This window comes from Oncorhynchus keta, chromosome 2 (genome assembly GCF_023373465.1).
Source record: "Oncorhynchus keta strain PuntledgeMale-10-30-2019 chromosome 2, Oket_V2, whole genome shotgun sequence".
Lineage (NCBI taxonomy): Eukaryota > Metazoa > Chordata > Actinopteri > Salmoniformes > Salmonidae > Oncorhynchus > Oncorhynchus keta.
In genome coordinates this window covers 81,415,393-81,428,922 of record NC_068422.1, presented here as the reverse complement: position 1 = coordinate 81,428,922, position 13,530 = coordinate 81,415,393, and the positions used below count along the sequence as shown (strand labels likewise).

The window sequence follows — 13,530 nt, the reverse complement described above, 5'->3', positions numbered from 1 at the left end:
ACTGGTTACAATATTATGACTTGTCTTTTTTTTTCCCCCTCTGTGGCCCTAATATTCTATCATTTTATATATAGTCTATGGGAAACTGTAAATTATCTAATGATAGCAACATCTAAAAATCATTTTTTTATCCAAAATCATTTAAATTAATGATCACAAACGTTTAATGACAATGGGTCTAGTTATATGTGATAATGTATAGTGAGCAGTGAAATAACTTGGTTTCCATTTGTGATGACTGCTGACTGACATTAGGGATGAGATTAAATAGATCCTGGAATTTAGCCTGGTCTGGAGCAGGCTAGCTCCACAGAATAAATCTCCATGGTAATTTATACCATAACATATCCTCCTGCCCCCTATCCATCTTTAGTGCAACCGGATTACGGATCAATTGAGCCAGGATCACCAAGATATCCTGGCTTAATCCCTTATCCTAGTTTTGTGCAACAGGCCCCCGGGGTTTCAGCAGCATAGATTGTTTTTCTCCAGCCTGTGAGAAATAAACAAGATGTCGTCAACATATGCCGCGTTCACACACCAGACGGCACTAGGAAACTCGGAAACGTCCGACTTACTAACTGGTTGAAGTTATACACGTGCCGCGGGCCAACGACTAAGCAAGATGGACATTTCCGAGTTTCCTAGGTCCGACTAGTATGTGAACGCAGCAATAACCACGGATCGGGGAATTTTAACGTAGTCTACTGTCAACCTCAACAAGGGAAAATTGGATGTTGGACATGAAGTTAGCTAGTTAATGTCAAATTGATTAATTTGTAAGTTGAGTGAAATGTCTTTGCTCAAATTTTAACCAGACTGGTTCGGTGTGTTTCATAATCATCAACTAGCTAACTAGCTAGTTGCTAATGCTAGCTAAGTTAGCAACCTCTACCGAGTACGGAAACATCAGATTGTGGGACAGGTGGGACAGGTAACGTTAGCTAGCTAGAGAGCTTGGACTTTTTAACTAGACAGCCAGCAAGCTAAAGTGCTCATTTATAAGCAATATCAGGTCCCCTATAGGAGTTTGTTTTATTTGAACTATACAACATTTGGTAGCTAGCTAGCTGTCAAATCGTGTAGCTAACAGCTAGCTAGCTTCCATGCAACATTAGTCTAGCACTCACTAGTTAGCTGGACCAAAACGGGCGTTGTTTTGATAGCGGTGGCTAGGTAGATAGCTAGCTAATAACAATATGAAATTAACTAGCAAGTTTAGCTGCTCAGCTAGCACTCTACAACTGTCTCTGGCCAGTGAAACAACACTAGAAACTAGTACGTGACAGAGGGCTTGTTGCTCAGGCTTACTACCGTTACACTAACTAGCTAGTTCCATGCATTACCATTACCTACAGTAGCATTACTAATTTGTTTTCCTTCCCTGCAGGTTGTTGACAGAGCTAAGGTGTGGTGAAAAACAGTGTCAAGCCTATTAGGCCTAACTTCACAAGTCTTGTGTGTGAGACACCTCCAACATTAACATTCCAATGCCTCTGCTGTTCCTGGAGAGGTTTCCCTGGCCCAGTCTGCAGACCTACACAGCGCTGAGTGTGGCTCTGCTGGCTGGAAGCATCTTCAGCGCCTACACTACTGTGACAGAACAGGGGTTCGGGGTTCCAGACATGGACGAGCCTCCACCACCTGCACCCTTAGTAGGGGATAATAGAGGCGGCCTAGGCCTAGAACATGTGACTAGCGATGATGTTGTGGGTGCAGATACAGAATTGGCGACCACTGTTATGTGGTACCTGGTCACTGACAGTCTCTTTGTATGGGTAAGTCTTATTCAAGATAGGTTCAACTCAGCCAAGCATCAAATATTGTTGTTATGTTACTTAGTTGTTACATGGTTGCTAAGTGGTCTGCTCTTCTCTACTCCTCAGGTGTTGGTGAATACAGCTTGCTGTTCTCTGATGTTAATTGCTAAGATGATCCAGTGCATGGTTTTTGGGCCCCTTCGAGTCAGTGAGAAGCAGGTGAGGCTTGGAGTTGTGGTGGTAACTTAATAACTGATATTTGGGATAATTTGATAAGCCTTGTGTGTACTCACATGTCAACATGGTACTTGCATGTTTTCTCAAGTGTTTGCTTTTTGGCATGTCACCTTATTGAAGGTTAGGCATCTAACTGTTTATGTAAACTATAGTAGAAATGTCCACAAATAGTCCACAAAACAAGAACTTATCATTGAAATCTACACTGGTGGTTTGAGTCTATTAGTGTACTCTGACCACTCCATCCATGTTCTAATGTCTTGACCTCTCCTCTCTCCACCCCTCTCTCTTCCCATCTCCTCTCCTCTCTACTCCACTCCCCTCCTCTCTCTCCCCTCAGCACCTTAAAGACAAGTTCTGGAACTTCATCTTCTATAAGTTCATCTTTATCTTCGGGGTGTTGAACGTTCAGATGGTGGAGGAGGTGGTCATGTGGTGTCTGTGGTTCTCTGCCCTGGTCTTCCTCCACCTCATGGTCCAGCTGTGCAAGGACCGCTTTGAATATGTATGTCTCATCAACCTCTAACAGTACATTTGTCATTTAGCAGACGCTCTTATCCAGAGCGACTTACATTGGTGCGTTCATCTTAAGATAGCTTAACACTTTACTGTAGGTGTTTTTATGAATGCATTCATAAAGCCTTTATAACAGCTATATAAAATTTGTCATGAGTAGTTTTAAATAATTATGAGTAACGGCATGATATAAAGGTTAAATTCATAAAAAAAAGTTATATTGGGTAACAAGTGCTATTACACAGTATGCATGACAACTTATTAGAGCACTGAATAAAAAACTGAAATAAGGAAATGACAAAATGTAGATGGGCCCACCCACTGTACTGTAGAGAGAGACCTTGTTGACTTGTTTACACTGTAAACTTATATACCTATGTTAGATGCCAGTGATATGACGCTGTTTGCTATACATTCAGTCACAGTGACTGCCATAGACCAGGTCTCTTTCCGGTCCAGGCCAGACCTATTAATAAGCCTAGTTCTTGCTGTATGTATGTAGGCCAGGGTCTTAGGTTTAGCTAATGTTTCAGTCACTTCATAGATTCAAACTACAGAGTGGGGGACTACAAAAAAACTAAGATGAACATTTAGGTAGTGTGCTGTAGCTATAGGAAAACAGAACATCACACCATATTGTGAAGAATGACATCTCTCTGTCTGCAATCAATGGGTGTTGGGTTTGACCCTTATCATATCAGCTGACATGGTACCTGTTGTAATGCTGTACTTTGTTGCTGCTGTCTGCAGTAAAAGTTAGATGAAAGGCTGCATAACAAGCCTGTATGTGTCTCTGTACCTGTGTCAATATTGTTGTGTGTCACTAGACATGTTATTTGAGCATGTGTTAGTAGTACAGTATGGGGCTGCAGTGACACTGCCCAGATAAAGCTTACCTCTTGACCAAAAACATGCTCAACGGGAAAGTCTAGTACCCATGAAGTCTGCAACCACCCCTAAATTGTTATTCTGTGTGTCGGTCGCTCTTTGTATGCAAGTACAAGTTATATGTAGGTGTGCGTGTCCGTCTACATCTGTGATTAGTAATCTCTCTTTCTGAATGAGTGTATACAGTAGGTTAATGTGTACCTCTTCCCCCTTGCAGCTGTCCTTCTCCCCCACTACTTCTATGAACAGCCATGTGCGTGTCCTTACCCTACTGGTGTCCCTGCTGCTGGGCTGCTGTGGTCTGGCTGTGGTCTGTGGTCTGCTGGGCGCTGCCCATGGCATGCACACCCTCTCCTTCATGGCTGCCGAGGTGAGGACCTAACCCTAAAGAGCTCACCAGCATGTTGTCCTAATAAACGGAAATTAGTTACCTTTGGTTCATTCAGAAATTCCTATGGGGAAAGAATAGGGTTTTGGAATAGACACTGAAAATAAGGTCTGAGGTTAACACAGACTTAGGATATGTTATACATTTTGTTCTATGAGAAAATATCAGTCAGTTAACATGACCTTTATGAATTATGAAACATTTGTGGTTTTTTTCTGATTACGTAAATGTTTAAAAATTCTCAAAAGGTGATGTTAGCCGATGAAGATTCTTATAGAACAAAACGGATCAGATCTCCTAAGCCTGTGTTTACCACAGACCTTATTTTAGGCATTTATTTAAAGACCCTATGAAAACTCTGTTAATTTCCCCATAGACTTTTTCCAACGAACCATGGCAGAGTTAGTGCCTACAAAAAGACCCCCTTACTATTGCTCTCTATTGGGCGGAGAGTATTGGTGTAGACTAGAGCAGGGCTGGCTGAACCTCCTGGGGAGTTGGGACTACCATCCTGCAGGAGTTTGTTCCAGCTGTTGTTTTATTGTAAGTTACATTAACAAGGAGGTTTACTCAGTCACAAATTAGTATTACGTCATTGTCATCGGTTACATTTGTTTCCCACAAAAAAAAGGATGTATAAAATACTTATGTATAATTCCTATGTCTTTCTCTGTCTTTCAGTGTCTGTTGGTTACTGTGCGGACTGGACATGTCATCATGAGGTAAGACCCTTCCTTGCAGAATGCAGACCCTCTTGCACTGCAACACAGATGACATAGCGGATCTAGAATGAACCAGCAAACAAAAATTGAGTTTGCTATTCACAAGAAGCATTGCCTGATGTGAACCGTGCCTCGAACGAAAGAGATCTCAGAAGACCTAAGATTAAAAATGGTTGACTTGCATAAAGCTGGGAAGGGTTACAAAAGTATCTCTAAAATCCTTGATGTTCATCAGTCCACGGTAAGACAAATTGTCTATAAATGTAGAAAGTTCAGCACTGTTGATACTCTCCCTAGGAGTGGCCGTCCTGCAAAGATGACTGCAAAAGCACAGCGCAGAATGCTCAGTGAGGTAAAGAAGAATCCTAGAGTGTCAGCTATAAGACTTACAGAAATCTCTGGATAATGCTAACACCTCTGTTGACGAGTCTACGATATGTAAAACAATTAACAAGAATGGTGTTCATGGGAGGACACCACGGAAGAAGCCACTGCTGTCCAAAAAAAACATTGCTGCACATCTGAAGTTTGCAAAAGTGCACCTGGATGTTCCACAGCGCTACTGGCAAAATATTCTGTGGACAGATGAAACTACAGTTGAGTTGTTTGGAAGGAACACTATGTGTGGAGAAAAAATGGCACACCAACATCAACCTCAACCAAACTGTAAATTATGTTGGAGGGAGCATCATGGTTTGGGGCTGCTTTGCCCTCAGGGCCTGGACAGCTTGCTATCATTGACGGAAAAATGAATTCCCAAGTTTATCAAGACATTTTGCAGGAGAATGTTAGGCTATCTGCCTGCAATTGAAGGTCAACAGAAGTTGGGTGATGCAACAAGCCAACGACCCAAAACACAGAATTAAATCAACAACAGAATGGCTTCAACTGAAGAAAATAAGCCTTCTGGAGTAGCCCAGTCAGAGTCCTGACCTCAACCCGATTTAAGATGCTGTGACATGACATCAAGAGAGCAGTTTTGTAAAGAGGAATGGTCCAACATTCCTGCTGACCATTGTGCAGTTCTAATCCGCAACTACAGAAAACATTTGGTTGAGGTTATTGCTGCCAAAGGAGGGTCGAGCAGTTATTAAATCCAAGGGTTCACATACTTTTTCAACCCTGTACTGTGAATGTTTACATGGTGTGTTCAATAAAGACATGAAAACGTTTAATTGTTTGTGTGCTATTAGTTTAAGCAGACTGTGGTTGTCTATTGTTGTGACCGAGATGAAGAGCAGATCAAATTCTTTGACCAATTTATGCAGAAATCCAGGTATTTCCAAAGGGTTTACATACTTTTTCTTGCCACCAGTAGGTTTCTTCCTAGGTTCCTGCCTTTCTAGGGAGTTATTCCTAGCCACTGTGCTTCTATATCTGCATTGCTTGCTCTTTGGGGGTTTTAGGCTGGGTTTCTGAATAAGCACTTAGTTACAGCTACTTATGTAAAAAGGGCTTTATAAATACATTTGCTTGATTTGTGGTATGTACAATTCAAAAGCATAGGTGCAAAAATGTCCAAATAAAAAGGCATTATTGTGACCAGGGCAGGGTTCTGACTAAGTCTGTTTCTCTGCAGGTACACCATTCACCTGTGGGATCTGAACCACCCAGGCACCTGGGAGAGTAAGGGTTCCTACGTCTACTACACTGACTTCATCATGGAGCTGTCTATGCTGTCCCTGGACCTTATGCACCACATTCACATGCTGGTGAGTGACGGAGCACTACGGGCTGGTATTAGTAAGGGAACTAAGTAAATGGGTAAGAGCACCACCAAGAGGCCCAAAAGATGGCTGACTAAACTAGCCTGAATTTAAAATAAGGGCTTTATCTCAATTTGTCTTTCTTTGATTCCTTGCATTCTATCTCCATGGTGTCTCTTCTCAGATGATGAGAGTAATCGAGGAAAGATTGAGAGAGAACCACAGTATTCAGTTAGATGAAAGTTGAGTTTGATCTTAGAGCAGTTCTAACGTTTGACTCCGGTCTCCCCTCAGCTCTTTAGTAATATCTTAGAGCAGTTTTAACGTTTGACTCCCCTGTCTCCCCTCAGCTCTTTAGTAATATCTTAGAGCTGTGTTTAACATTTGACTCTCCCGTCTCCCCTCAGCTCTTTGGTAATATCTTAGAGCTGTGTTTAACGTTTGACTCCGGTCTCCCCTCAGCTCTTTGGTAATATCTTCGAGCTGTGTTTAACGTTTGACTCCCCTGTCTCCCCTCAGCTCTTTGGTAATATCTTAGAGCTGTGTTTAACGTTTGACTCCCCTGTCTCCCCTCAGCTCTTTGGTAATATCTTAGAGCTGTGTTTGACTCCCTTGTCTCCCCTCAGCTCTTTAGTAATATCTTAGAGCAGTTTTAACGTTTGACTCCGGTCTCCCCTCAGCTCTTTAGTAATATCTTAGAGCTGTGTTTAACATTTGACTCCCCTGTCTCCCCTCAGCTCTTTGGTAATATCTTAGAGCTGTGTTTAACATTTGACTCCCCTGTCTCCCCTCAGCTCTTTGGTAATATCTTAGAGCTGTGTTTAACGTTTGACTCCCCTGTCTCCCCTCAGCTCTTTGGTAATATCTTAGAGCTGTGTTTAACATTTGACTCCCCTGTCTCCCCTCAGCTCTTTAGTAATATCTTAGAGCTGTGTTTAACATTTGACTCCCCTGTCTCCCCTCAGATCTTTGGTAATATCTTAGAGCTGTGTTTAACGTTTGACTCCCCTGTCTCCCCTCAGCTCTTTAGTAATATCTTAGAGCTGTGTTTAATGTTTGACTCCCGTCTCCCCTCAGCTCTTTGGTAATATCTTAGAGCTGTGTTTAACGTTTGAATCCCCTGTCTCCCCTGTCTCCCCTCAGCTCTTTAGTAATATCTTAGAGCTGTGTTTAACATTTGACTCCCGTCTCCCCTCAGCTCTTTGGTAATATCTTAGAGCTGTGTTTAACGTTTGACTCCCGTCTCCCCTCAGCTCTTTAGTAATATCTTAGAGCTGTGTTTAACGTTTGACTCCTGTCCCCTCAGCTCTTTGGTAATATCTGGCTGTCCATGGCCAGTCTGGTGATCTTCATGCAGCTGAGGTATCTGTTCCATGAGGTGCAGCGCCGCATCCGACGCCACAAGAACTACCTCCGTGTCATCAACAACATGGAGGCCAGGTCTGTCTACTGACCAGCCTACTGATGGCTCTCACTGTCTTGTATATAATACATCCCTACTGTTACTTATTAGGTGATGGGTGGTGTTCTTTCACTCTTAGCTGAGACTCATGACTCTGAGTGCATGAAGCTGTACCAGTGTGTGTTGTGTGAATCTCGTCTCTCTGCTTTCTTATGATGGGCTATCTGGCTGTTAGCTATTTATGAGACTCGTGCAGTTGTTGATCTAGATTTGTTATGCTCTTTACCTCTCAGGTTTGCAGTGGCCACAGCCGAGGAGCTGGTATCCAACAGCGATGACTGTGCCATCTGCTGGGACACCATGCAGACAGCACGTAAACTGCCCTGCGGACACCTCTTCCACAAGTAAGAGACTGACCCAGCCACCTTGGCACTTCTAAAATCCCAGGAGTCATTATTTCCTCACACTTGATTGAATGTGGCATTATGTGGGTGATGTTTTGATTGACACTAAGAGTATTGTGTCTGTACCTGTGTTTGATGCGTATCTGTGTACATTAACGTTCCTGTTTGCTATTCCTCAGTTCCTGCCTGCGGTCGTGGCTGGAGCAGGACACGTCGTGTCCAACATGCAGGATGTCCCTGAACATCAGTGGTGATGGAGGCCCGGCCAGAGGCCAGCAGCAGGGGACTGGCCTCCCACTGGAGAACAACCTGGGCCCTGGGGGCCCCGCTGCAGACGCCAGACCACACCTCAACCAACACAATCACTTCTTCCACTTTGATGGTAAGGCCATACAGACTTGTTTTACAACACAGGTGATCTCACTGAATGGACTACTCTATTGAGTATGGTTGATGATGATGAGTTCTGGCATATAACATGTTGATAGTCACATAGACAGACATCACACTGTTAGACATTTGTTATAGTGCACATTTCAGGTAGTGATTATTGTGGTGATGTCTCCTCCCAGGCTCCCGCATCGCCAGCTGGCTGCCTAGTTTCTCAGTAGAGGTGATGCACACAACTAACATCCTGGCTATCGCTCAGCAGGCCAACAACTCTCAGCTCAACACCATGGTGAGTCACAGCCTTACTCTAATCCCCTCCCGGGACACCAGGGGATTCTCCTTTCAGCATGTTTTTTTTTTGTCCTGGACTAGGTTTAATCCTTCCAAGAGGTCTCGCAAGCATCATCTGAGCTTTGAAGATTGTTTTTACACCTGCCCTTCATCAACAGCTTTGTTTTCAATGTAGTCATTGCAGCAATATGACTTAACTAGAATTGAGGTGGCTGCTGGGTAACATAGTGTTCTACTCCCCACAGGCCCATCAGATCCAGGAGATGTTTCCTCAGGTTCCCTACCACTTGGTGCTGCAGGACCTGCAGTTGACCCGCTCTGTGGAGGTCACCACCGACAACATCCTGGAGGGACGCATCGTGGTGCCCTTCCCTGCTCTGGTAGGTCCTCCAGTTCAGTTCATTGGGTATTTTGGCCATGGTGGTCCACATATAGACCCCAGAAGGCCTACACTTTCCCCTTGTGTGTGATTGTTCTGAGGGTTAGGCAGAAAAAGAGAGGGAATGAGTTCAGGATCTAGTCAAATGTGTTTAAAGGTGTATACTGTGTTGCCTCTCCCCCTCCAGGCGGCTGAGCGTTCCCCCGTGCAGGTGAACCCAGGCCCAGAGGAGGGGGCAGGAGCCAGTGGGGGGGTGGATACTGCTCCCAGAGAGCTGAACAGCCTGGAGGTCAGAGGGAGCCGTTTCTCCAAGTCTGCAGAGGAGAGACAGAAGATGCTGCTACAGAGGAAGGATGAGCTGCTGCAACAGGCACGCAGGTACTGTACTGTCACCACCGGCAATACTAGACCAGTCTGTCAAACGAAACGGGTGTATTCAGTGAGGGGAAACCTTCCCAGCTTTGCAGATAGAAATATAGCCTACCCTATTCAACTTCGCAGACAATCATATCTTATTACGCAATCAATTTCTGTCTGAATGTTTTGCAACGTGACCAGGCATCCTGAACAGGCCTCAGCTGACAATCTTTTCAAAATAAGAGTCTTCTTAGATAAGAGCAAACACCTGTTGCTGTCTTGGTAGTGGTTTCGTGTCTGTTAGGTCAGGGTTCAGTCACTGGCCCTTTTACTGAGTAACTACAGTAGCAGAATAGCTCTATTGTAACTAAATGACTGAGATCACTGTTATGTTTATAAGGACACACCACAGTAAAAGTTTAGCAAAATGAACGTTTCTTATTGGACTGGTACAGACAGTTTCTCCCTGCGACTCTCTGTTTCTGAGCATTTCCTTCAGTTTCGTGTTTGCTGAACACAACCCACATTGACCTCAATTCATTTCCCCACAGGAGATACTTGAGAAAGAGCCCAGAGGACGAGGAGGACCTGCCCACTCTGGAGGAAGACGCCCCTGTCTCAGACGTGACCATGCTGAGACGCAGGACCATGGCAGCAGCTGCAGAGAGACGCATGCAGAGCCAACCAGACCCTGCTCCCTGAGACTATACTGGACTGTAAACTCCCACTTGGACAGTCTCGCCTCGAACCCACACCTAATGCCCTTGGAGTGTCCACCAAACTCCTCATGTCCCACCTAAGAGGCACCTCCACCGAAAGAGCTCTCTACGTTATATGATCAATCGAATTACCTAAATAAAAACATTACATTACAAAGTGTTACAAGAAGCATGGGCTTTGGCTGCACATGGCACAGGGGCTCTGCTGTTTTAGGCTGCCCTAGTGAGATATGAGAACTGGGCCTTGGGAATGGTACCAGCCTGCTCTGAACTTTCACCAGGCACCAGAGGCTTAATTGGACATGGATCACCAGCGTTTTAAAGGAGTGGTGGGTGTCTGTCTGAGTTTCTGAAGTGCACACCTGTCATCACATAGCTCTAGCCCCCCAGCTTCACTAGACTTACCTGCCATTCTCTTTACTGGCCATGATGGGGAAGGAAAGAGCATGGCGTCACAGTCCGAGGATGCTGCTGAAGTTAGTTAGGGTTTGTTAAGGTGCTGTTGCTACATACAGCTCATAGTGTAATGGAGTGGGACATAGTTTGTATTGGTTTTATTCAACAACAAAAATATTTGTGTTGTAATGAGCTATTGATATCATGGGTTGGGTTGATAACATACTGATGTTATTTTATAAGAATGGAGTGAAAACTGTGAATTAAGAGTAGGTTTAATAGATTAAAACATTGTGAAGCTTTTTTAAAATTTTAATTAAGAGAATGTCACTTAATGTCACTCATCGAAATATGAATGTACTTTATCCACAATGCTGCAGAGAGAGAGTAGAAGAGTTTAAATTCTGGGCGTTGTGGAGACCTGGTTGTTAATAATGTGTTAAATGTCACATATCCACCCAAGAAAGAACACTATCTAAATAGGAAGACGTAATATTTTTGTCTCCTGACAGACAGTAAAACTCTCACCAGTACAGAGTTATAGAGTGGCTCCCTGACCTCTAGGTCAACCAGTGGTTTCTATCTGCAGTCTGTATACCTCTAAAACCTCCCAACGCATACCTACACTGTATTAAACATCCATTGATAGAGGTACAGAAGACTGTATGGGCTCAGAGGAGTTGGGTTGAGGTTTGAATACTGATGAACCTATCTGATTCACTCACTCACACTCCACTCCTACACTCCATGTACTGGTAGGTTCATTCTTGCAGATGATATGTAGGCCTATGTGTTGGATTCTTGCAGACGATATGTAGGCCTATGTGTTGGATTCTTGCAGATGATATGTAGGCCTATGTGTTGGATTCTTGCAGATGATATGTAGGCCTATGTGTTGGATTCTTGCAGATGATATGTAGGCCTATGTGTTGGATTCTTGCAGATGATATGTAGGCCTATGTGTTGGATTCTTGCAGATGATATGTAGGCCTATGTGTTGGATTCTTGCAGATGATATGTAGGCCTATGTGTTGGATTCTTGCAGATGATATTTAGGCCTATGTGTTGGATTCTTGCAGATGATATTTAGGCCTATGTGTTGGATTCTTGCAGATGATATGTAGGCCTATGTGTTGGATTCTTGCAGATGATATGTAGGCCTATGTGTTGGATTCTTGCAGATGATATGTAGGCCTATGTGTTGGATTCTTGCAGATGATATGTAGGCCTATGTGTTGGATTCTTGCAGATGATATGTAGGCCTATGTGTTGGATTCTTGCAGATGATATGTAGGCCTATGTGTTGGATTCTTGCAGATGATATGTAGGCCTATGTGTTGGATTCTTGCAGATGATATGTAGGCCTATGTGTTGGATTCTTGCAGATGATATGTAGGCCTATGTGTTGGATTCTTGCAGATGATATGTAGGCCTATGTGTTGGATTCTTGCAGATGATATTTAGGCCTATGTGTTGGATTCTTGCAGATGATATGTAGGCCTATGTGTTGGATTCTTGCAGATGATATTTAGGCCTATGTGTTGGATTCTTGCAGATGATATGTAGGCCTATGTGTTGGATTCTTGCAGATGATATTTAGGCCTATGTGTTGGATTCTTGCAGATGATATGTAGGCCTATGTGTTGGATTCTTGCAGATGATATGTAGGCCTATGTGTTGGATTCTTGCAGATGATATGTAGGCCTATGTGTTGGATTCTTGCAGATGATATGTAGGCCTATGTGTTGGATTCTTGCAGATGATATGTAGGCCTATGTGTTGGATTCTTGCAGATGATATGTAGGCCTATGTGTTGGATTCTTGCAGATGATATGTAGGCCTATGTGTTGGATTCTTGCAGATGATATGTAGGCCTATGTGTTGGATTCTTGCAGATGATATGTAGGCCTATGTGTTGGATTCTTGCAGATGATATTTAGGCCTATGTGTTGGATTCTTGCAGATGATATGTAGGCCTATGTGTTGGATGTCTTTGATAACTAAAGGCTTTTTAAAGTTGAGTGGTAGATATGCATGAATCACAATGGAATGCTTTAGTTTATGTTTACCCCAAAGAACATTGATCCCATGAACTTCCACATGATGCAGATTTCTTTCTTTGAGATGTGCATATTTTTGTGTCTCTCTCTTTCAGCTTGTTTCATCTGTGGGATTGTAAGAAGTTTCTACTAACTGTTTCAGAGATGCACCTCTTGTTAAAAACAAAATACACTAGTCAGTTTTTCATTGATTCAAGCTATTGATCAACTCATATTTTCATATCCATGTCATATTTTTATATTCATAAGGGGTTATTTTTTAACCATTGTGTATTTAATCTTAATCAAAAACATGAATTAATCTTTTGGACTGAGCTTTCCTCATATTTTGTGCCTAAATCAAGAATATATGGTTTGATTGTGTAAATAATGTAGTTTTTGTAAGAACTGCTCAAGTAACATGAACAAATGATCAATAATAAACAGAGCTTCTCTACAGCCAAACTAGCTTTTCTTTGCTTCCTGTGGATAGGCCATGTACCCCTAGGGGTCCTAATACCCCAGGTTGGGAACCACTGCTCTAGATATTGAGTATATATTGATATTAATCTCTTTCTAGACAGATGGGTTGCCTCCCACAATGTTACCAGTGAGAGAGTTTGATTCAGCTGAACCGCAGTGCACCGTGCTATGCAGTGAGGGAGGAGCACCCTTCTCAAATGGAACAGTAATCTGCTCCGCACAGTCATGTTGTCAACAAGGCAGCATGATGCATTGTTCAGAAATCTACATCCTCTTTAACAATTTTTTTTGCATTTTCTAACTTTTTCATTTGGATTGCAGATAGTGTTTTTATCAAGAGCAATAATTTTTGCATGTGAAAACAGAGTCCTACAATTTACTCCACATGCTTAACCTATGGCCACTTTTGTTTTGAGCTGACTCTACCGTCGGCCAAAATGGAGCACCTGACTC

The 13,530-nt window shown here is 43.1% G+C and overlaps 1 protein-coding gene across 4 annotated transcripts; it reads left to right on the top strand.

The window, feature by feature from the left end:
- Positions 1-614: 614 nt before the first annotated feature.
- Positions 615-13,053, top strand: LOC118360839 (E3 ubiquitin-protein ligase AMFR-like). Of its 4 annotated transcripts, none has more exons than XM_035740300.2 (14): positions 615-779; positions 1,391-1,778; positions 1,887-1,979; positions 2,338-2,502; positions 3,619-3,771; positions 4,471-4,511; positions 6,091-6,223; positions 7,524-7,657; positions 7,913-8,023; positions 8,203-8,405; positions 8,596-8,702; positions 8,950-9,084; positions 9,271-9,461; positions 9,992-13,053. In XM_035740300.2, exons 2-14 carry the CDS (start codon positions 1,491-1,493, stop codon positions 10,140-10,142), a joined length of 1,905 nt encoding a protein of 634 aa, XP_035596193.2. In that variant the 5' UTR covers positions 615-779; positions 1,391-1,490; the 3' UTR covers positions 10,143-13,053. The 4 variants fall into 4 exon arrangements, with proteins under 4 accessions (XP_035596193.2, XP_035596202.2, XP_052340996.1 ...); XM_035740309.2 differs by lacking the exon at positions 615-779 and adding an exon at positions 801-925; XM_052485036.1 differs by lacking the exon at positions 615-779 and adding an exon at positions 916-934.
- Positions 13,054-13,530: the final 477 nt, after the last annotated feature.

Excerpts from the sequence above, each read along its gene's own strand:
- LOC118360839 (XM_035740300.2), top strand. The coding sequence starts at position 1,491 with ATGCCTCTGCTGTTCCTGGAGAGGTTTCCCTGGCCCAGTCTGCAGACC. Across the intron at positions 1,980-2,337 it reads TTCGAGTCAGTGAGAAGCAG|CACCTTAAAGACAAGTTCTG; the intron begins GTGAGGCTTGGA and ends CTCTCCCCTCAG. Across the intron at positions 4,512-6,090 it reads ACTGGACATGTCATCATGAG|GTACACCATTCACCTGTGGG; the intron begins GTAAGACCCTTC and ends GTTTCTCTGCAG.